General features: G+C 38.2%; 1 protein-coding gene across 2 annotated transcripts in view; it reads right to left on the reverse strand.

Moving 5' to 3' along the window:
* The window catches only part of TIPRL (TOR signaling pathway regulator), a 35,962-nt gene extending 11,705 nt beyond the window's left edge, over nucleotides 1-24,257 (reverse strand). The window contains exons 1-4 of one of the 2 annotated variants that reach the window (XM_029230903.1): nucleotides 23,905-24,257; nucleotides 17,898-18,077; nucleotides 17,114-17,213; nucleotides 9,847-9,978 (exon numbers count right to left, since the gene is read on the reverse strand). In XM_029230903.1, the coding sequence (XP_029086736.1) occupies nucleotides 9,847-9,978; nucleotides 17,114-17,213; nucleotides 17,898-18,077; nucleotides 23,905-24,008 (516 nt within the window). In that variant the 5' untranslated portion in view covers nucleotides 24,009-24,257. The remainder of the gene's footprint in view (nucleotides 1-9,846; nucleotides 9,979-17,113; nucleotides 17,214-17,897; nucleotides 18,078-23,904) is intronic. The other variant, XM_029230905.1, reaches the window with a different exon arrangement.
* Nucleotides 24,258-24,884: the final 627 nt, after the last annotated feature.

The following is a 24,884-nucleotide window of genomic DNA, read 5'->3' on the forward strand; positions in this document are numbered from 1 at the left end:
AAGAAACTACAGTACTATCTCACACCATCACAAAAATTAACTCAAAATGGATTAAAGACTTGAATGTAAAACCTGAAACCATTAAATTCCTAGAAGAAAACATACGCAGTATGCTCTTTGACATTGGTCTTAGTAATATCTTTCTAGATATGTCTCCTCAGGCAAGGGAAACAAAAGTAAAAATAAACAAATGGGATTACATCAAACTAAAAAGCTTCTGCACAGCAAAGAAAACCATCAATAAAACAAAGACATCGAATGGAAGAAGATATTTGTAAATAATATATCTGATAAAGGGTATAATATTCAAAGTATATAAAGACCTCGTAAAACTCAACAACAACCAAAAAACCAGACAACCCAGTTAAAAGATGGGCAGAGGAGATGAACAGACATTTTTCCAAGAAAACATACAGATGGCCAATAGGCACATAAAAAGATGTTCAACATCACTAATTATTACGGAAAAGCAAATCAAAACCACAATACAATGAGAAATCACCTCACACCTGTCAGAATAGGTATTATAAAAAAGATAAGAAATAACTGTTGGCAAGGATACGGAGAAAAGGGAACACTCGTACACTATTGATGGGAATTTAAATTGGTGCAGTAACTATGCAAGACAGTATGGAGATTCCTCAAAAAATTAAGAATAGAACTACCATATTAACCAGCTATCCCACGTCTGGGTATCATCTAAAGAATATGAAAACACTACTCTGAAAAGATATCTGCACCCTTGTGTTCACTGTAGCATTATTTACAATAGCCAAGATATGGAAACAACTTAAATGCCCATTAACAGATGAATGGATAAAGAAGATGTGGTATATATAGAGAATGGAATACTACTCAGCCATAAAAATAGATGAAAGCTTGCCATCTTCAATAACATGATGCACACTGAGGGTATTATGCTACATAAAATAAGTCAGATGGAGAAAGACAAATACAGCATGATTTCACTCATATGTGTAATATAAAAAATAAACAAACAAAAACAGAATAAAACAAACAAACAAAAACAAACACATAGATACAGATAACAGAGTAGTGGTTACCAGAGGGGAAGGGGTTGGGGGGAGGGCAAAATGGGTAAAGGGGAATCAACTGTATGGTGACGAATGAAAAATAAATTTTTGGTGATAAGCATGTTGTAAAGTATGCAGAAGCAGAAATACAATGTTGTCCACATAAAGCTTATATAATGTTATAAATCATTATTACATCAATAAAAAAATTAAATTTTTTTAAAGACTGACATAAATTGGTGTGTGACAAGTACATATTAATTCATTACTGAATTCTGTCTAATCATCAGGGAAATGCAAATCAAAACCACCATGAGATACCACCTCACACCTGTCAGAATGACTATCATCAAAAAGAACACAAATAACAAATGTTGCCAAGAATGAGGAGAAAAGGGAGCCCTCGTACACTGTTGCTGGGAATGTAAATTGGTGTAGCCACTGTGGAAAACTGTATGGAGGTTTCTCAAAAAACTAAAAATAGAACTACCGTATGACCCAGCAATTCCACTCCTGGGTTTATACCCAAAAAAACCAAAAACACTAATTTGAAAAAATACATGCACTCCAGGGACTTCCCTGGTGGTCCAGTGGTTAAGACTTCGCCTTCCAATGCAGGCGGTGCAGGTTCGATCCCTGGTCGGGGAGCTAAGATCCCACATGCCTCGCGACCAAAAAAACAAAACACAAAACAGAAGCAATATTGTAACAAAGTCAATAAAGACTTTAAATATAGTCCACGTCAAAAAAATCTTTAAAAAAAAAAGAAAAAGAAAAAATACATGCACTCCAATGTTCATAGCAGCATTGTTTACAATTGCCAAGATATGGAAGCAACCGAAGTTTCCATCAACAGATGATTGCATAAAGAAGATATGGTAATATATATACAATGGAGTACTACTCAGCCATAAAAAAGAATGAAATTTTGCCATTTGCAGCAACAAGGATGGACTTGGAGTGCATTATGGTATGCACTCCATACCATTATGGTACGGTGAAATAAATCAGACAGAAGAAGACAACTGCCATATGATATCACTTACATGTGGAATTTAAAAAATACAACAAACTAGAGAATGTAACAAAAAGGAAGCTGACTCACAGATATAGAGAACAAACCAGTGGTTACCAGTGGGGAGAAGGGATGGTGGGGGGAACACAGGGGTAGAGTGTTAAGAGGTACAAACTATTAGGTATAAAGTAAGCTACAAGGATATACTGTACAACATGGGGAATATAGCCAATATTTTATAATAACTATAAATGGAGTATAACCTTTAAAAATTGTGAATCACTATATTGTATACCTGTAACTTATATAATATTGTACATCAACTATACTTCAATAAAATTTTTTTTAATAAAAGAGAATTGTGTCTACTTTTGAACATATTTGAAAGTTTTATAATGAAGGATTAGTAAAAAAAAAAGAATACATTTGACCATTTACTAAATAAATACTATTGTCTACTAAGTGTCAAGTTCTTATTATAGTAGGTCTTGGATTTATACAAATGAAATACAACCTCAATTCTCAAGAAGTTTATCAAAGAGGGAAACAGACAGACAAAATGATGTGGTAGCTGCTATGACAGAGGTACACACAAGGTTCAATAAGCACTCAAAGAAATAAGTAGCTAAGCCTGCTGAAGAAAATCAGAGAAGGCAATCTTTGAGCTGACCATGAAAAGAAAATCTGGGGTGGGAAGAATTCTTCTAGAAAGAGGAAATAGCACGTACCAAAAAAAGAAAAAAAGTACTGGGGCATGAAATAGTAAGATACATTCAGGGAACTGCCTGTAATTCCAGATAAGCACAGGGCAATGTTAATGAAGAAAGAAGAAATAACAAGGATAACCTAGTAACCAAAGTAGCTTTACTGCCCGGAGAGTCACCAGCCACAGGCCAACCTCTCCTACCCTAGGACCTTTCAATACCCTGTTCCCTGACCTGGAGCTGTTCTCCTGGCTAACGCTTACTTGTCCTTCAGATCTCAGAATAAATGTCACTTCTACGAGGAGGCCTTTCCTACTGTTTCATAATCACAGAGATTTCTTGTTATTCTCTCTCATAGTTCTCCATTACAAATGAATGAACATACCTGTAACCATATTCATTTATGTGTTTACTTGCTTAAGGCCTCTCTCCTCCACTTGGCTGTAGGCTCCACAACAGTGGGAATACCTGCTTTGTTCATCACTGTGTCCCTATTGCCTAAAAAAGTTGCTAGCACACAGCAGGTGCTCATTAACTATTGGCTGAATGAAATAGAGGCTAGAAGCTCTTTGATGGAGAAAAGGCTCTGAGTCAAACTGTATTCTGCAGGTTAACAACAACAGACTTAAAAGCAAGACTTACGGTAATGAAGAGCTAGAGGAAGAACCTGACTTATGATAACTTAGTATCACAACAAATTGAGAAGCACATCATTAGCACTGACAGAGTGCTGTTTGTAATTATTGGAAAGACTTATTTGCAACATTTCTTCAGATTTCAAAATTAATTATTAACAGTCATACTGGGCATAACATGTGAAGCAAGTTGAAGTATCGTTTCAGCATGGCACAATGGGGAGACTAAGAATAAGGGACCAAGTTCTAGTCCCAATTCTACAATTCAGCTGTATATTTTAAGGCAGTAGTTCTCTCCAAGGAGACGTTTGGAAATTTGAGGGTGTTTTTCGTTGTCACAAAGATGAGCAGCCAATACTAACAATCAGCAGTTAAAGACCAGAGACATCAGATGTTCTGTACCCAGGACGATCCTTTACAACAAAGTCCAATTCTGCATCCCACAAAACTGTCAAATACCTCACCTGGCATTTATGTGGGTGAAAAAAAACCTGATTTATAATTATCTGACGTTTGAACCTAATTCCATTTTACATATAAATATAAAATTCACTCAATTTCCAGGAAGGCAATTACCTTGTAAATCAAGGGAAGATTATACTTTGTTTTATTTGACACTTCACTAAGAGTTGTTCACCACTTTGAAAAATTACATCACTGATGACAGTCCCGATTGTGTTATCTGAGTCACTGACTGATACCTGGCATATCTGTCAGCCTACACTTGTAGCTGTCACATTCACAGTGATTTAGTATGCAAATATAAGTATCTGACTACTTATACAGTCATACTATGCATTTACATATTGAAATTCCTATCATTTTACTCTAAATCAATTTTTAAATTTCCCTTTTATCTTATAATTAGAACATTATGTTGATTTATTAGAAAGAAGGTGGCTTATATTATCTATGAATTTCTTTCAGGATAGTAAAAGGTAGAGGGTGCTTAAAGTATTTGGTTAAAAAAAAAAATGGAGCAATGGGTCCAATAAGGTTGAGAACCACCAACTTAGAGCAAGTTTCTGAACGACCCAAAGTCTTCTCTTTCACCTACAAAGATAAGGGATGTATAGAAACAATCTCTTGGGCCCTGTGTCTGTAAAATATGACAATTCTATGGGACTACGCATCCAATAAAAGCTACCTGTGTACAAGCACTGTAGAATTCTCTGTATACAGAAATGAAAGATATGTCACTGCCCAGTATACTTGGACTCTAAATAAAACATGGGAGCAGAAGGCAGACAATGTTCACTCTTGACTCTACTCAGCATGGAATTAACCACTAGCTGTTAAAGCCATTACAGAACATCACAGTGCTGCCAGTGTTTGGTAGACAGGAAATTAATTTTCTTTGAAAGTTAAAAACTAACATTAGCACAAAAAGAGCTTCTCTTTAAATCTCTGTTAGAGCACAGCCCTACAAGCTGTAAGCCCTAACAAGGAAGTAGGTTAAGACACAAAATCCTAACCTAAAAACAAACATTGCTGAGAGAAGCTAATTTAGAAACACAAAAGAAAATTAATTTCTGAAACAAATATCTCCTAATTAGATATAGGTAATGCCACTCACACAAAGTTATCAAAATTCATAATAAACTCAATGAAGTAAATCCAAAATATCCCAGGCCTCATGGTGCACAGAGCTCTAAATCCACTCTTTCTCACTAGGGAACTGTACCACAAAGAAATTATGATAATTTTTTAATAAAAGTTGTCTGGGTTGAAATTTGAAGGTGGAAAACACACTTTAAAACCTGAAACAGTTAAATAAATTAAGAGACTCTAAAAGGCTCAATCCAAAAATATCAAGAATCTAAAGTACGTTATTTTGTTTATTTAAGCATCTTCCACATTTCAACAGCATTTCTTTTCTAAGTGTTTTATAGTTATTATGGAAACTGGAAAAACAAACATTCGTAATCAACTACTTTGCAGTTCTAATAACTTTTTAGCCATCCTCCGGCCAAGGTTAAAACACCAAATAAAAGCAATGTATGTATCCTTTGTCCTATAGTGTTAAAAAAACAACTAAATCTCTAATGTGCCTAGGAATTCTGATAAAACTCCAGGTTTAGGAATCACTGGCATAGAGGCTGACTTAACTGCATCCTGTTCTCCCTTCCTCCTATCACTATGGAAGAAGCATCTCTCTCTCTTAAGGCTAGTCCTTCTACTGATGATCTAGATCCTAGAAGATTATGAACAAAGGCAGAGAGACAAACGTATCCATTGTATGACTGATGTAGGGCAAGTTACTTAATATTTCTGAAAATAAGAATAAGTATTCACTGCATAGAATTTTCAGGAGGATTAAATCAGATAATATAGATAATTATCTAGCATGGTATCTGTGAGATAATAGAGAATCATACACTGGTCTCTACCCCTGGTTTCTGAAATAGGACTTCTGAAACCCTTATAAATCCCTAACCGATAAGAGCACTAGAAGCAAGCAGCTTTTGTTCCAATGAGGTGACTCTGGGTGGGCTCCTGGATGGGAGCTGGTACCCAGAAAGGCCAAGCCATGATTATAAGCTTGGAATTTCCAGGCCCACCTCCACTCTCCAGAGAAGGGAGAGGGGCTAGAAATGGAATTACTAATTGATCATGCCTATGTGAAGAAGCCTCCATAAAATCCCAATGGCGTGCAATTCAAAGAGCTTCCAGGCTGGTGAACACACCCACATACTGGAAGGACAATACACCTCTACTCCACAGGGACAGATGCTCCTAGGCTTAGGACCTTCCCAGACTTCACCCTATGTATCTCTTCAACCGTATTCTTTAACACAGCCGTCCCCAACCTTTTGGCACCAGGGACCAGTTTCGTCGAAGACAATTTTTCCACAGACCGGTGCAGGGAGGGATGGTTTTGGGATGATTCAAGTGCATTACATTTATAATGCACTTTATTTCTATTATCATTACATTGTAATATATGATGAAATAATTATACAACTCACCATAATGCAGAATCAGTGGGAGCCCTGAGCTTGTTCTCACTTGCCACTCACTAATAGGGTTTTGATATGAGCCTGCAAGCAATTGATTATTATGGTCTCTGGGCAGTCAGACCTCTCTGCTAATAATAATCTGTATTTGCAGTCACTCCCCAGCGCTAGCATCACTGCCTCAGCTCCACCTCAGATCATCAGGCATTAGATTCTCATAAGGAGCGTGCAACCTAGATCCCTCGCGTGCGCAGTTCACAGTAGGGTTCGCGCTCCTATGAGAATCTAATGCCATCGCTGATCTGACAGGAGGCGGAGCTCAGGTGGTAATGTGAGCAATGGGGAGTGGCTGTAAATACAGATGAAGCTTCTCTCACTCACTCGCCCCTCACCTCCTGCCATGCAGCCCGGATGGGGACCCCTGCTTTAATATTTTCTTTAATAAACTGGTAAACATAAGTGTTTCCCTGAGTTCTATGATCTGTTCTAGCAAATAATCAAATCCAAAAGGAGAATGTCATGGGAATCTCCAATTTGTAGCCAAGTCCAATAGAGATTGTGGGTAACCTGGGACCTACTACCTGCTATTGGCATCTGAAGGAGGGAGGGCAGTCTCATGGGACTGAGTGGGACCTGACGTTATTTCCACGTAGATAATGTCAGAACTGGATTAAATTGTAGGACATCCAACTGGTGTCACAGAATTGCTTGGTGCTGGGAAAAAACTCACACATCTGGTGTCAGAAGTGTTGTGAGTGGGATAGTAGTGTGAGAGTAAAGGAGAAACACAGGAGAAGACTGGAGTTTTTCCAATCAGTCTCACATACAGCAAAGGCTCAAAGCCTTCCTCTTCCTCCCACACTCATCCTCAGAAACCTCACTCCAGCCATTTTCACCCCTTTCTCTACAAGTCTACAAGTGAGTCCTTCCTGTACCTAAACATGCTAAAGTCTTCCCCGTATTTAAAAACACAAACACACACATTCCTCTGTCAACCTCATGTTCTCTCTTAGCTATATCTATTTCCCCTCCTATATCAGTAAGCTTTAGGAAAGTTTGGTCTTTATCTACACTTTGTCTCCACCTCCGCATCTTTTATTCACCCCCTAAGTATGTAACTTACCTTGATCTTGCCACAGTGAAGAACAATATCCTAATTGCTAAAACCAATAAACAAATGTTTTAGTCTAGCAGACACCATCCCATTCTAAGCTTATTAAGATCTCTTTTCAGCAAACTGACCTCCATGCCAACCTTGAGAAGTCCTACTCCCTTCGATTCCCAGGCACCACATTCCTGGTTTCTCACCTACATCCATATTTACCAGCCTAATCTTTGCTTCTATAGGAAAGAACTTCATTTGTCCATACCCTATTGCCTCTAAGCCAGAAATTATGGCATTTATTTTATTTACAGCAATATCTGTTACATTCTGAGAAAGAAACCAACCCAGAAAGGAAGTTCACTATTCTAATGAAATCCTTCCAGGCATTCTTAAAATGGAACCCTATCACATAACTTTTTAAGAGTTACACTAGGTAAGGAGAAAGCATTTTAAGATGATGTTATGCTTCAGCTTGAGACTTACTATTTACTCTGATACACACATAATACATTTATGCCCATACCCTCTCCAACTCCTTCAGCTGCAAAAAACAAGTGCTCCCTACATACCTACCCACTTGTATACACTGTAGACTATCTACGCACTCGGATACAAATGCACATCCAGATATGCAAACTCATAATGAACATTCAACATAGTCAATTCCGTAGGTAGGTAGACAAGTGGAAAGGTACATGACTGGATGAGCTGGAGAATGAACAAATCTAAACGACAAGAGATAAACTGGGGGAAAGCTATAGGTGAACAAGGAACAATCATCTAATGCTAGAATAATGATATATGTTAGATGGTACAAAGAAAACTTTGTCACTAATTAGTGTCACAACCTTAGATAAACTAACTTTTTGGGCCTCATCTATAGAGGCTAGACTAAATGATTCTCTAAAAATTCATTACAATTCCAAAATCCTATGATTCTACAGAAAAACTCAGCTTAAAACACACTTATTGCTGCTTTTGACTTATTGTTTTCATTCTTTATTATTATTTAAATCACAGTATCCATAATCATGCTCCAAGAACAATGTTTGATGCTGGGGTCCTTGTCTTTGGCAGTCGTTATGATAAGTTCTATAATAGAGGGGTTAAAAAAAAAAGTAAAAAGGGCTTCCCTGGTGGTGCAGTGGTTGAGAGTCCGCCTGCCGATGCAGGGGACACAGGTTCGTGCCCTGATCGGGGAAGATCCCACATGCCGCAGAGCGGCTGGGCCCGTGAGCCATGGCCGCTGAGCCTGCGCATCCGGAGCCTGTGCTCCACAACGAGAGAGGCCATAACAGTGAGAGGCCCATCTACCACAAAAAAAAAAAAAAAAAAAAGTACCATATAGGAGTATGGTAAAGGGATATTTGACTCTGCCTAGGGGAGCTGTGGAAGGCCTTATAGAGGAGGTGACATTTTAGCTGGATCTTAAGGATAAGGCATTTAATAAAAAGTTTCAGTTGAAGTTTCTCTGGAAAGTGTTAGAAACCCAATTATAACCTAATAGTAAACAAATAGGGGGTCTATTTATTATTCTTTTTTAGCATGTTCCACCAATAACACTGTTAATGGAAGTAGTCTGTCCTCCACTGGTAGAAAAGAATACAAAAAAAAAAAGAGGGAATTAACACTTGTCATTTCTGTTTTCCACTTCCATGCTGGAGACTAAAGTGTATTTTAACAGGGCACTGAAATTCTGACACATGGGTGACTTTTTAAAATGACATCCAGGGGCTTCCCTGGTGGCGCAGTGGTTAGGAAATGCATCTGCCAATGCAGGGGACACGGGTTCGAGCCCTGGTCCAACAAGATCCCACCTGCCACGGAGCAACTAAGCCTGTGCACCACAACTACTGAAGCCCGCACGCCTAGAGCCCGTTCTCCGCAACAAGAGAAGCCACCGCAATGAGAAGCCCACGCACCGCAACGAAGAGTAGCCCCTGCTCAACGCAACTACAGAAAGCCTGCGTTCAGCAACAAAGACCCAATGCAGCCAAAGATAAAAAAATAAAATAAAATAATTTAAAAAATAAAAACATAAAATAAAATGACACCCACTGTGCTGTCTGCAGATCCTTTCAATTATTTTTAATTCAGAAATGTGAAAACTGAGTCACAGTTTTCATTTAAATTAAATAATAAACAAACAGCAAAGTAGCCAGACAGGTCTACAAAACAATGATTTGCTAAAGTCTTAACAATATACAAAATATACAGAATATATAAAATGTAAGATTTCGTGAATTTTATGATGGATATTAACAAGATGTATTCTAGACCCAAGTGAAACTTTGCATGACATCACGTTAAGAAGGTATGATTTCAAGTTAGTCTTGTATTTCTGACCAATGGTAAAAATGGAAGAAGTTAATTTTAAACACATTCACAATACTCACAATTTTCACACTCAGGCTTGAAACTCCATGATCGTGAAGTTCATCCTCAAACAGGAGAACTTCTTCAAAAAACTTAATCTGTTCCCTGGCTTTCAATTTCTCTGTATCTATATGATCTGTTGTAGGTACAACCTAAAAGAAAAAATATAAGAAGGGGCACATAAAAAAAAAAAATTTAGACAGCTTTCCTACCAGTATTTTCTGCATAGCCAGAGCACCCGGTTCTAAATTTGGGTGTTATCAGTAGACACGAAAAACGAGATATATGCCTTGTCCCTGAAAAACCTAAGATGTCTGATATTATAGCTTCACAACACAGAGTCAAAATTCATCGTCTTTCATACGAAAATCATTAAACAGAACACATTAAAATCAAGTGCTCTATTGTGACTATGAGAAAATTAACCATCTGAAAATTAGTCAATGTGATGAACTACTACTATCATAGAAGTTCAAAGCAGTTTTGTGCCATAAAAGTCTACTTTTATGACATTTATTTGGAACTTAAAAAATTTTTTTCCCATTAGAATGATGGTATATATTTTAGATCCCCAAATCTACAAACAAAGGTGTTTTAAATTCTGAGGTAAATAAGAACTTTCAGAGAAATTCTAAGGGAAACTCGTAGCATTCCAAAGGGCTGTAGAGGATACCAGCTATTTTTTCAAAGTATTATTTTGTAGCCCCCAGACACAAACATACATAACCCAACAAAAGCACCAACAATCTCAAGGCAGGTCACGTCAGTAGCTCACTAAATCCAAGTGTCTCCTAATAGTAACACGAAAGTATGATTTGTGATACCATTCTTTACTACATTCAATTTCACTACAAAATGTTCAGCTTTTCAATTCTTTGACATAGTTGTATCATAAATAAACACAACAATGCTTGTCAAGCCGTAAGAATTCAGTAAATGGTAGCTATTATTTTACTTTACTTAGTAGCTATGACTAGGTCATTTGTTTGACTCATGCATAGAATTAAGAAATGAAGAGTAGTTTCAGAAAACTGGACAAGAATTAGAAAAATATGATATGGATGTCCAAGAGAGTACATAGATTTTGTGGGAAAATGATCTTAGGGAGTATTAAGTGATGCAGAGGGGGAAAAGGTTGCTAAGAAAGAAACTAGCAGTTTGTATATGATTCCCAAGAGGTGAAAAAAATGTCCATAGTTCTTCCATGTTTACCTACAGATAACATTTTAGCCCTCTGCAATTTTATTCCAACATGAGACCACACGTGAAGGTGAAATTCGGAGTGGGGAAGGAACGTGAGGGATAGGGATAGGGCAGCATATATAATCAGTCCCTTGCATCACTTGCATATTTGTGATCTATTTAAGACCAACGTTGGTGCCTCTAGGATTCCCTAAGAGCATAAAACTTTAGTTACTATTAAATAAACACAACTTCTAAATTCCTTACTTTTTAATTAGTTTTAGTTCAAAGGAACACATTTGAAAATCCTCCTTATAGATACATCTGACTTCCAAAAAATTAATCATTACATGAATTTTCTCATTAGTAAATGGCTGCTTCACTAATATTTCATATATGCCTTCAGTAAGTGATTGGTGAACATGAATCCATCAGTTTTGCCAGTTACTTGTTCTTATAAAATGTTTGAAAGAGAAAGACAAAAAATAATTAGATAACACATGGATTAGGGAAATTCAATATATTTATATACTATCTTCTTCATTCATAAGGACAAATATGTTTAAAACTTTGTATTTCTCTGCCTTTTCTCTTCCTCAACTCCACTTATCTCCTCCCTGAACTCAAGCATCTGAAAAGAAAAGGTAAAACAGCTACACTTAAGACATATGGAACATTTTTGGCTTCTGGTATTGTCAAAATAAGTAACCTGGACAAACCCTCTGGCTGAAGACAATTTAAAAAGCTGGATGAAAAAACAAAAACTTCTTAAAAGCATTATACGGTCAAAGCACTAAAGAATGACTGGACTGATATGTGGAAGAGGACTGGAGCCCAGAAAAGTGAAACTGAGCCTACAGTTTTCCAGTTTTGGCCTTGAGGCATCAGCAATGACTGGACAGAGGAGAGGCTGAGCTCTGCTGGCGCCATAATTGCTCAGTATTCACTAAGGGCAGAGGCCTTGGAGAATTCCTTGCCCTGCTCCCAATTTTGGGATAACATCTCAAAGTGCTATGCTGGCTGCAGAGCTTCTTATATTACATGCCCAGTAAACCTCAAACTCTGGCCCCATACCAGAGGTTAGCAAACTAAGACTTCCAGGCCAATGTGGGCTGCCACCTATTTTTGTATGAACTGCAAGCTGAGAATCCTTTTTACATTTTTGAAATGACTGGGGGAAATTTTTTCTTAAGAATATTTCATGTCACATAAAAATTATATGAAATTCAAATTTCCATGTCCATAAATAAAATTTTACCGAGAAACAGCTATACCCATTCGTTTGCATATTGTCTATGTCTGCTTTCGACTACAGCAGCACAGCTGAGTAACTGCAACATAAACTCTGGTCCTCAAAGCCTGCAATACTTACTATCTGATCCTTTACAGAAACCGTTTGCAAACCTATGCCCTTGACTATGAATGCCGTCAGCTGCCCACCAGAAATAAACAAAAATCCTCTGTGGAGGAAAAACAGGATTCAAAGAAAAATAAGAAAGCATATTAGGAGTCTAGACCCCATAAATCGGAACCAATAGAAATAACAAGACAATAAAAGACACTGGGGACTCTAGATGTTGAAAATATGAGGCCCAAACTGTAAAACAACAATGCACACTAGTTTCAAGGAAATAAAAGCTAAGGTTGAAAATTTCAAAAGATACTAGGAAATATTTTTTTTAAAAGAACTATGATCGGGAAGGGTCCTGCTTGGGGGTGCTCACAATGTTCTATTTCTTTTCCTGGGTGGTTGCATTTTACAATTCATTAAACTCTACCTTCATGTTTTATGGACTTTTCTAAGTTATTCCACAATCTTTAGAAAGCTTAAAAAACATACGGAGCACTACAAATATTCTTGATACATTACAAGAAAAATAAGTCCTGGTCACATCTTTCAAGTGGAACCTCTCTCACATCAGATGGAGGCTTATAATAAGGAAATTACTTGACATAAATATTTTTAAATTTATCATATAGTTAATTAACAGCAAACGCTAAGAACCCTATGTTAAATTCCCTTTTTAAAAACTGCTGAAAGTAGTGTGTGTGTGTGTGTGTGTGTGTGTGTGTATACATCCCATTAGGAACATAGAGTGAAACTGCTATGTTTTACTATGATTTTTATTTTTTTAAAAAATGGAGACATAACTCCCATACTATACAGTTTACCCTTTTAAAGTGTACAATTCAGTGGTTTTTAGTATATTCACAAGACTGTGCAGTCACCACTATTATCTAATCCAGAACATATCATCACCCCAAAAAGAAACTGCCATACCCATTAGCAGTCACTCTCCATTCCTCACATCCCCCAGCCCCAGGAAGCCAATACTCTAATTTCTGTTTCTATAGATTTGTTTGTTCAGCAAATCATTCTGGAATCATATACATGTACCCTTGTGTCTGGCTTCTTTCACTTAGCATACTGTTTCCAAGGTTGTAGCATGTATCAGTGTTTCCTTTCCTTTTTCAGGACTAAATAATATTCCACTGTCTAGATATACCAGTTCTGTTTATCCACTGATGAACATCTGGGTGGTTTTCACATTTTAGCTATTATGAGTAATGCAGCTATGCATATTCATGTACAGGTTTTTATGTGGATATATAGTTTTCAATTCTCTTGAGTGTATACTTAGGAGTGGAATTGCTGGGTTACATGGCAATCATGTTTAACTTTTTTTCTAATTGCTGGCCAAAAAAAAAAAAAAAAAGGCATAACAAGACATCCACCATCTTAACCATATTTAATTGTACAGTTCAGTAGTGTAAATTATATTCACATTGTTGTAAGATGGATCTCTAAAACTTTTTCATCTTGCAAAACTAAAACAGTATCAGAATTGTTAACCCATACCTCTGAGGAAAACAACTATCAACAAGCATACAGTACTCATATGCAGTTCTTTTTGCCTTTTGTCTTATAAACTCCATTCATTTCCAATGTTTATGTCAGCACATTCCTGCCCTAAAGTTACTTTTAAAAGCTCAAGATATTAAAGATGATATACAAATGGCCAACAAGCATAGTGATGTTCAACATCACTAGCCATTAGGGAAATGCAAATCAAAACCTCTCATACACTGCTGGTGGGAATGTAAAATGGTACAGCCACTATGGAAAACAGTACAGGGGTTCCTCCAAAAATTTTAAAAAAAATTACCATATGATCCAGCAATTCGACTTCTGGGTATATACCCCCCAAAAAAATGAAAGCAGAATTTTGAAGAGATATTTGCACACCTATGTTCACAGCAGCACTATTCACAATAGCCAAGAGGTAGAAGCAACCCAAATGCTCACTGACAAATGAATGGAAAAACAAAATGTGGTATATACATACAATGGAATATTACTCAGCCCTAAAAAGGATGGGAAGTCTGACACATGCCACAACATGGATAAACCCTGAGGACATTATGCTAAGTGATATAAGCCAGTCACAAAAAGACAAATAATGTATGATTCCACTTATATGAGGCATCTAGAATAGTCAAATTCACAGAAACAGAAAGTAGAAAGGTGACTGCCAGGTGCTGGGAGAAGGAAGAAATGGGGAGTTGCTGTTCAATAAGTATAGAGTTTCAGTTTTTCAAGATGAAGAAGTTCTGGAGATTAGTTGCACAACAACATAAATATACTTAACAGTATTTAATACACTTAGAAATAACTACGATAGTAGATTTTATGTTACACATTTTTTTACCACAATGAAAAGAAAAGGAAAAAAGAAAGCTCAAGATACTGAATCACACTAAGTTGGGCAAATGTTCCAATGTGCTTAAAAAAAAAAAGCTTTTTAAAATGCATGAACACTAAGCATGTTTTATTCCTAAAAAGCAGTATCAATAGAAGAGGCAGTCTTCTACTTATATTTTCCTGCATATTCAATTTAGTTATTTAATAAGAAAACAGCCAAACGTTGATAGGTTACTATAGGCCAGGTACATATTAGGCATTTAACCTGTCTTCTCATAACATTCTCATACCACAAACTGAGAGAAGTACCTATGGTAGCCCAGACAACAAATGACAAGGCTGGATATGAATCCAGCCAGGTCAGTACAACTCTGTGACTGGCTCTCTCCTCTTACACCATGCTACAACTCAGAGTAATAGGTTTAACAACCTAAAGAGTGAGAAATCATTAAACACACACACACACACACACACACGAACAGGCCCCAGCAACTAAAAACCAACAATTTAAGGGCAAAGGAAAGGCTTCATTCTAATGCCTCATTCTCTGATATTCTTACTGTACACATAAAATACCTTCTCCCACACAGGCAAACACTTCCTATACATACCAGGGCTTCTGAATAGTGTTTTAAGGAAGAACTAAAGGATTAAATAATTTAAAATCTCAAATAATATTACAGGTCAAAAAATCCTTAGGTATTAAAACAAAGTTAAAAGTAAAAAATGTTCCTATGAAAGTGATCTTCCACATATAACAAATGTGCTTAACAAGAAGCTCTAACATCGGTGTTATGTTACTAAGAGACACATACTTTAAGATCTTGAACCCATTTCTTCGTCTACAAAATAAGGATAAAAATGCCTATCCTACAAGACTATTTTGAGAATTAAGCAACAAAGTCCTAACAATTTTACCTGGAAAATAGTCACTCTATTTTTTAAGGCAATAAAGGAACACATTCATCAACTCTGTTTAGACCATAAAGCAAGGGTAAATACTATTTAGACAATATAGCTACTTTTACTCTTGGTATTTCAATAATATTAACTTAGTTGCCTTGACATTTGAGATATGATATTATCATAATAATAGCAGCTGCCATTTATTAACATCTTATTGTGTTAACAGACACAGTGCCATAAACACTTAATACATGTTATCTTATTTACTACCTCACAACTGATATTATCCCTAGTTTACCAAAGTGAGAACTAAGGCTTAGCAAAGATTAAATTGCTTTTCCAAGCTGTTAAGTGATGGTGCTGGGATTTGAACTCAGGTTTGCCAAAGCCTGAGCTCCTTACCACTAGTGAGTGTTTGATCGCATTGACATTTGTCAGCAACACCTTAGAACAAATTACATGACAGGCTGACGTGCCAATAAAGGGTACTGAGCACATGTCTTTCACCTCCTACTACTCTCTCACTCCCTGTCTCTACTGCCGTGGATCTTGCTCCTTGATCACAGCTAATGCTACTTCATAGCCTCCAGAGGCTTTTGTAAGTCAGCCCACAAAGTAAGTCATCATCATTATTGCATTGGGTTAAAACAAGCTCTCGTTTCCTCACTCCTTGAAATGAAATATCAAAAGGCCTACACACTTTGCAAAGTTTTTCAATCAGGAGTGAAAAGAGAGAATATTAATCTATGAAGTATTAATGGACTAGAAAAACCTTCCTCCCCCATTAGACTGTAATGGAAGGATTTTTTTGTCTGTTCCCTGCAGTATCCATGGCTCTATGTAGCTAAGCTCCCAATATGAGGTCTACCAATTCCACCGTCCTGGGGTCATTTACCACGAAGTGAATCTCTTCCTAAGCAGGGCTTACACAGATGCAACTTAACATTAATATAGAGATTTAGAATTCATTAGGAATTTTCCCTTAGATTTATCTTATATCTGCTGTGAGGTAGACATTTCTGTTTATCCAATTTACTGATAAAACAAAACCAGTCAGATTAAATAACTTGCCTGAAGTCACACCAGGTTCACACATAGTGTAGGCAAAACAATAATCCAAGCTGTCTGACCAAAATTTCTATCTGCCCACATATCTGTTCATCTGTAAAACTGTAAGCTACTAGCTAGCAGGTTCTGTCTAAATCACCTAATACATTACACCAAGAACAGACACATTTTAATGCTTCTTGATAGCGATAATGATAACATTAAGGCAGTCTGCCATTGCTACCAGCCACATTTTTAGCAAAAATTGTTCCACTATGGCTTTCTTTTATTTTGTGCTGATAATCAACAAGCAAAATCCCTTTACATTAGGTTCTGAAGCCTCGCACAATAGAAAGTAAAGTAGCAGCATAAAATAACCCATTACTAGAAAGTTCTAACACTGAAACTGTCCAAGGCAATGACTCATAAAAGCAAAAAATAAGATTTACCTTTAGCTTAAGTGATTCTCCAAGTAACGTTCCCTTATAATCTGTTGTATAGGTCCAGTCATACGGCTTAATAACCTCCTTAGAGTGCTCACCCTCCGTCCTCAAACACCAAAATGAGAAGGGTCAGTCAGTGATGTAGAATACAGATCATCTGTCTTCATTTATCACACCAAACTACATTCTACAGATAATATAAAATATCCTACTAAATACATATACTTGTCATAATTCACTAACACAAGATCTGTCTTAGTTTCTCTGCACATTTATTGTTATTTAACTTGTCATGTACTGATAATGTAGTCTCTCCAATTAATCTGTACACTGCCTGAGGACATGGTTTAAAGGCTTATACTTTTTTCAAAGAACCTAGTACATAATAGGCACAAAGTAAATAACTGCTGATTTGATTATGAAGGAAAATACATTTTTCTTAATTTCAGTACTCCTCAAATTTTCAACGCAAATCATAAGTAAACACTGTTCTTCAAAAATAGGAACATTAAAGTACACAGTGTAATGCCTCTTCACTAAAGAACACTGAAAGCTCAAAAAAGTAAACCCTACATAGCTCAGCTCAATTGTAATTCAATTTAATTCAAGAAGTATTCAAGAGCAGGGTAATTAATCTCCATTTTATGGATGAGAAAAATGAACTCTAGAATGATTCAACTATCATATTTAATAATAGTACTAGCCATTCTAATAAAATACACATATCACAACTGAATATTTTTTCAACTCTTTTCTGTTTTGTTTAACCCATAACTACCCAGACTCTCACCTGCTTTCCTGCCACTCTTCAGCGCAGGCTACTTTAAGCATTCCTTGGTAGTTGTTCACACATCTTAATGCATCTGTAGCATTGAACTCAATCCCAAAGCCAGAGCCATGCTGGATTCTTAAAACGTTGTCTCCAAACATCATTTCAGGGAGAGATGGCATATGCAATTCATCAGCTAACCTATGTATAACCAAAAGTCAGCAGGATTATTTTATATCACTGTTGGCACTTTTGCTTCCTTCTGATCCCCACAGAATACCTTCTACTCCTAAACGAGTTAAATAATACATGATTTAATAAAATGATATATTTGTAAAGTCTGTAAGTGGTTTCATCATCCATTCTCTCTGTGTATATCTTTTTGGCACTGTATTAGGTAGTGGGCTAAATTAGATAGATAATAAATATACAAATAAATACACAATATAATGTCAGCTAGTAACAAGTGATATACAAAAATTAAAGCAAGGTGATGGGGGAGGTACTGTTTTAGGTAGGATGATCAGAGATCACATCTGAGACACTTGAATTTGCGCCTCAAAACTACCCTGGGGGGCTTCCCTGGTGGCGCAGTGGTTGAGAGTCCGCCTGCCGATGCAGGGGACGCGGGTTCGTGTCCTGGTCCGTGAGGATCCCACATGCCACGCAGCGGCTGCGCCCGTGAGCCATGGCCGCTGAGTCTGCGTGTCCGGAGCCTGTAGCTCCGCAACAGGAGAGGCCACAACAGTGAGAGGCCCGCGTACCGCAAAAAAACAAAACAAAACAAACAAAAAAAAACTACCCTGTGAGCTAAGAAAGGCTCAGAGAGTTTAAGCAGCTAACTCAAATCACAGAGCCAGTTAAGTGGTAACACCAGGCCTATTTCCATTATATTAGACTGCTTTTAAAGACCTGGACCTCATCTAGCTAGCCTCGTTACATAAGAAAGTTATATTAGACATACTATAAGACCAGGATCACAAATTATTAACCCACAGATGTGTTTTGATTAGCCTACACAATATATTTTTTAATATTTGAAATAACTGGCAAAATTATTGAGGTGCCAATAAAAATTGAGAGATTTTTGAGAAATCTGGACTTCTAGTTTCTCTTAAAAAAAAAAAAAACACTTGGCAACATTGGATCTGTATTTCCACGTGACACCAACTGGCTGGAGCTGAGTGGAGGTTGCCCCCTTCAAGTGGGGCATAGGCTCTCTGGTTCACCAGTCTCCTTGGTCCTTTAAAAGCTGAGTCTGTGACCCCTGTTATAAAGACTTTTAAGTGGCTACTCGTTACTTCTGAAAAAAGTAGGTCAATGTATAGGTTACCATGCCTTATGACCCCAACCCCTGAGTTACAACCAGGACTGTCAATTTAGGGATGAAAGTTTGGCTTCTCAACCAAAGGCAATTATCTATGGGCTGGCAGGAACCCCTGAATTTTAGCCTGAGAACTCTGCCCGAAACACTCATGCTGAATTGAATAACGGCCAATTAAACTTACTCTGATCCCTCTTTTTATAAGTCTGAATGACAGTTAAATGAAGCACAGACCAAGAGACATGGCATGACACAAAACCATGAGGTAGAGAATAGGGGAGAGTGAAATTTTTAAGTAATAGCAAGAGAAGCAGATAGAGCAAAGTAGAGACTGAGAAATAAGGGTGACAAGAAGATTAGAGACATCTGTAGTTGGGGCCACAAGAACTGCTGTTCATTTTCTGAGCTAATTCCTGTGTTTAGTTATTTCCTCGTGTATTATTAAATTCTCATCACTTGAGGCAACACGGGGGTGGGGAGTGGACGGGAGTCTCCGTTCCTTGCAACCTGAAAGCACAACTAACACAGAGGTTCCATGGAAGTGATTTTCTGGTTATCTTATGTACCAATTTTTTTCTGTTAATACTGATTTTGGAAAATTTTCAAAATGTATTGTACACTTCTCTTTGTTTTTAAACAAAACATATAAAATGTTATTTTACCTTTTCTTGCTGACCAGAGATCATCATATCTAACAATCTTGTAAGACAATGTCCTCAAGTTAAATTGAGTCTGTATACTCTAGCTACTCTAGAATGTAGGTATCTGCCCCTGAAGCACCCTCATCCCTTTTTATTTGGTTTCTTATCTATCAAAGGATGGAAAATCAAACAATCATACTCCTTAAAATTGCATAATGAATAAAAAGAGAACATGAAAAATGCTAACAATTCATTTACTAGGGCAAAGTGACTATATGGAACTCTTTTCCTTCCTTACATTTCCAATATGGTTACAATTATAAAGTATGCAATAGAGTCAAAAGTGTAAATATGCTCTGAATGAAGTTCTAACGGATCCTGAACAAAGCACAGAATTTTAGTGCAAGTGTTATATGATAGCTACTTTAGCAGAACCGAAGGCTTTTTCTTTTTTCTTTTTTAAGACTTCTGGATTTTTGAACAGCTACATAGTTATACTTGTTAGGTAAAGTAAAATAATGCTATATTAAAGAATATATTCTGACATAAAACTAACAAAGGATCTATGCATATCCCAAGACCACAATTACTCTCTTTCCAACTGCTTTAAGTCTATTTCCAATCAGACACACCAATCAAGTCTTGTATATATATTAAAAACAAACAAGCAAAAACCCTGCATAAACAAATTAAAATACTTAAGCCTTAAATGGAAAAAATATTGATTCTGATTATAAACATCTACTTCATTCCTGGATCATCAAAGCCCCACCACTTTCAAGAATAAAGACGGGTTCTAATTCCACCATGACTGCCCAGGAGAGGACTTAATGCACCACAGTCCCATGTTTCCATAAGCTTCCTATCTCTGGTGAACTTTTTGTTCTTACACAACAATTATATTAATTTTGGCTATGAAGAAGAGATAGCAATTAAAGATCCTGTTTCTTGTAGGAAAACACCTTCGCCAGTAAAATTCTCTACTTGTTGCAAGCTTTAAAAAAAAGCAAAAGCACCCACTGAGGGAAACAAGCACTTGCTCACTTGATTTTCAGAAGAACTGTATCAATTTACATTCCACCCTGGGGCAAAAATTAAGAAAAAAGTACCAAGAACTTAATCAAATTTATATTCTTTGACCCAAAATATCAGCTTTGGGAAATCTGTAATATAGAAATAATCCCCAATGTAGGAAAAAAAAAATTATACACATTAATACTCATAATCATCTTATTTTTAATAGAAAATACTCTAATTATAAAGAAATAAATGGTTATGTAAACTATAGTATATCTATATGATGAAATATTATGGAATCATTAAAAATACTTAAAGGGAGAATATAATGGAGAAAAATGCTTATGATACAATAGTAAAGAAAAAAACAGGCACACTGTATGTTTATTTTATCTCTGTGTTTATGTATATGTGCACATATCAGTGATCTAACCTTTTAAGTTGTCCATCTTTAGTATGATATCTAATAACATTAATTTTTCATCATAAATTTAAGCGAAGTTTATTCTTTTGTTATTAGGAAATAGAAATTTTTAAATACTAGAGAGATCAACACTCCCATGCAAATGTCCATAGACATATGAATGGATAGAGAAAACGTGGTTTAAAAAACAGAAACAAAAAAATAAGAAAAGAAAATGTGTTTTATACATACAATGGAATACTATGCAGCCTTTAAAAAGAAGGAAATTCTGCAATTTGTGACAACATGGATGACACCTGAGGACATTATGCTAAGTAAAATAAACCAGTCAAGTAGTAAAGTTTTAACGACTTTACTGGATAATGCATACCAAACATGAGCTAATATAAGATGTGATTCTCTGGATTTTTCCCAACGTATCTGGAAAGAATCTGGTAGTCCTATGAAATATTCCAGTCATATATGTAAAAGAATCACTGCCACTAACTTACACTTCTTCAAATGTCCTAAATTCCGAGTAGCTTAAACACAGGCCAAACACAGAGTATCTTAACCCCATTTCTAATGTCAAGCTTCACCATTAACAAATAGGTAGGACCATTTATAAGGCAAGGAAGACAGGAAGCCTCTATGGGATTAAGATGCCTTAATTCATTAAAGGAAGTTTCGTTAATCCAAAATTTCCCCTAATTCGTTTATATAGCACCCAAGAGGTTTCTATACCCTAGGGCAAGGCATCACGGAAAAATTTAGGTTGAGAGCAGATAAACCTTTCTTTTGTGAAGGAAAAAGGACTAAGTATACTCAGGCAGAGCTGTTTTAGAAATAATAAACAAGGAGACTAAAGATCTGGAATTTGATTCCCTTAGAACTCTCCATGCATCCAGCACCTCTTAGGGAGTCTGTAAGTAAATTATATGGGTAACCGCAATTTGAAGCTGACTGCTTTATATACCACAATTATATATATGGTGCAATATGTAACAGAGAAAGTTATATGGAGAGGAAAACTCAGAGAGTAACTCAGTCTGTGGTGGGATGAAGGGAATTTTTTCCCTTTCTTTTCTGTATTTTCTCAATTTTTCTTAGTGACTCTGCAAGAATGTTACTTTTTTTTTTTTTTTTTTTCAATCAGGAAGCTAAACATCCTTTCATGACTCTCTTCTCTTCCCTGGTCACTTCCCTCTGCCTAAATCTTAAAATGTCAGTGCTCCCTAGGGTTCCATCTCATGACCTTTTCCTTTTCTTCTGGATAACTTCTAGATGATCTTAATTCACTCCCAAGGCTCCAGGTATCAACTATAAGCTGATGATTCCCAAACCTAAATCCATGGACAAGTCATCTTTTTTAAGCTCCAAAATAAACGCCTAAGACACCTCCACTTTATAACCCACACACAACTCATATTTCAACAAAACTAAACTCATCCTCTATCCAACACCTGCCCCCAATCTGCTCCTCCTCCTGGGTTTCTCACCTTGTCCAATGGCAATGAAATCTTGCCAAGGGTATAGATTCCTCCTTCTTCCTTCCTCCTCCTATCAAGTGGCCATCAAATTCAGGCACTTAATCTTCTAAAAACCTCTCCTCTCACCCCTTCTAACTGGTTTCCTTACCCAGTCCTGCAGCCCACCAATCCATCCTCCGCATCACCTCCAGAGAAATCTTTCAGAGTGTACATCTGATAATGTCGATCCTTTGTATAAAATGGCACCCGGTAGTAGTCAGATAAAATTCAAAACTCCTGAGCCTGGCATAAAAGTTCTATCAGTGGTATCTCCACTGCCCAGGGGCCTACCTGCCTCTGGCTTCTCACTACAGTACTCCCCCTCTGATACCTCACACTCCAATCACACAGAAACAGTCCTTCATGGCTCCCACTCTCTCTGACCCACCGGCTTGCCACGTGCCCCCGGACCCCGCCCCACACCCCGACTTTGTCAAGATTCAGTTCAGGCATCACAAACGCATCACAGCTGTCACTCTCCCTGGCCTTCCGACTTTACACAGGCCCCCAAGCCCCACCCCATCCCACCGACTTTATCAAGATTCAGTTCAGGCATCCCAATTTCCCGGATGCCTTGTTCCCTTAAACAATCTCAAATAACCCTGCATATACACCTATATCAATTCACACTGTATTATAATTGTCTCTCTCTCTCACAAGACTGTAAATTCCTCGAGGCAGAGGCTGTCTTTCATCTTCTGTATCTCACGTGCCTGGCACGGCACCTGACATGCTAAAAACCAAGCACATATATCATCCCCGTTATCAATCCCTAAGAAAACAGGTCATAGCCACCCAGAAAGAAATAGTCTAAAGGTGGCGCAGGCTGCGGCAGGTAGAGACCTACGGGAGGGGAAAGTCCACCGCAACAATCATGCTCTGCTCAAATCCAGGCGGAGTGACAATTTCACGAAGGCAGCGCCTGGCGGCCCGAACCGAAGGACAGGAGGTGGAGACAGGAATATTTCCTGGTGTTGTCAATTCAAAGGTCCCGTCCGGAGGGACCCGAGCCTCCGCCCCCCAGAGAAGGGCTGGGGCTCCGCCGAGCTCGCCCTGCCTCCCGCCCAGGCCCAGCTCCCCGGCTCGCGCCCGAATCCCAGCCCCGGAGCCTCACTTCTCCACATCCGCTGACTTCATGATGTGGGTCTTGGACGCCGTCAGCTTCCAGGGCCCAAAGGAGAAGTCCTGGTGGCTACTCTGGAAGCCGTGGATCATCATGGCCGCAGCGGGGCCCGCGTGGGCCACACGGAACAGGCTGGAGCAGCGGCGGCAGCGGCGGCGGCTACCGACACCGGTGCCTCCGCCTCCCCCCGACCCAGCCCCCTCGGCTTCCGAGCCGTTACCATGCCCGGCCCCACCCCGCCCCCTGCCGGCCTACCCGGACGCAGGCCCTCCTTTCCGCCTTCTTCTCCGCCCCTCGGGTTTTGCTTCCGGGACCAGTTGCCAAGGTTGCGTGACCTACGTCTTACGTCACGACGCACCTGAAAAGGGGAAAAACTGCTGAGGGGCGAGGCTCTGGCAGCAGGGGGTGTGGTCAGGGACGCACCGCCCCCTGAACTCACTGGATGACGTCGTCTTGGGGCATTTCAAGGAAGGTCAGTGTTGGAAAAGGCGAATACAACGTGATGCTAGACGACTTTGCAAAGCAGGGAATTACCTCTCGTGTTGGCGAATTGGTGTAGAGAGGAAATACCCTACATTTTTCCGTTGAGGACAAAATTTTAAAGTCACCTAGAATTTAGGAGTTTAAGCATCAAGTGCTGCATGACAAGTGGACATCTAGCTACTATAGACTAAGACTCCTATCAAAAATTTCATCCTTCAAGGCTTCCCTGGTGGCGCAGTGGTTGAGAGTCCGCCTGCCGATGCAGGGGACACGGCTTCGTGCCCTGGTCCGGGAAGATCCCACATGCCGCGGAGCGGCTGGGCCCGTGAGCCATGACCACTGAGCCTGTGCGTCCGGAGCCTGTGCTCCGCAACAGGACAGGCCACAACAGTGAGAGGCCCGCGTACCGCAAAAAAAAAAAAAAAAAAGATAGAGGCTTACTAACTCTAAATAGCCTGTACCCTTTAATGATTAGAGCTTAGGTTGAG

Source organism: Monodon monoceros, unplaced genomic scaffold, assembly GCF_005190385.1.
Source record: "Monodon monoceros isolate NGI ecotype Baffin Bay Population unplaced genomic scaffold, NGI_Narwhal_1 Super_Scaffold_18, whole genome shotgun sequence".
NCBI lineage: Eukaryota > Metazoa > Chordata > Mammalia > Artiodactyla > Monodontidae > Monodon > Monodon monoceros.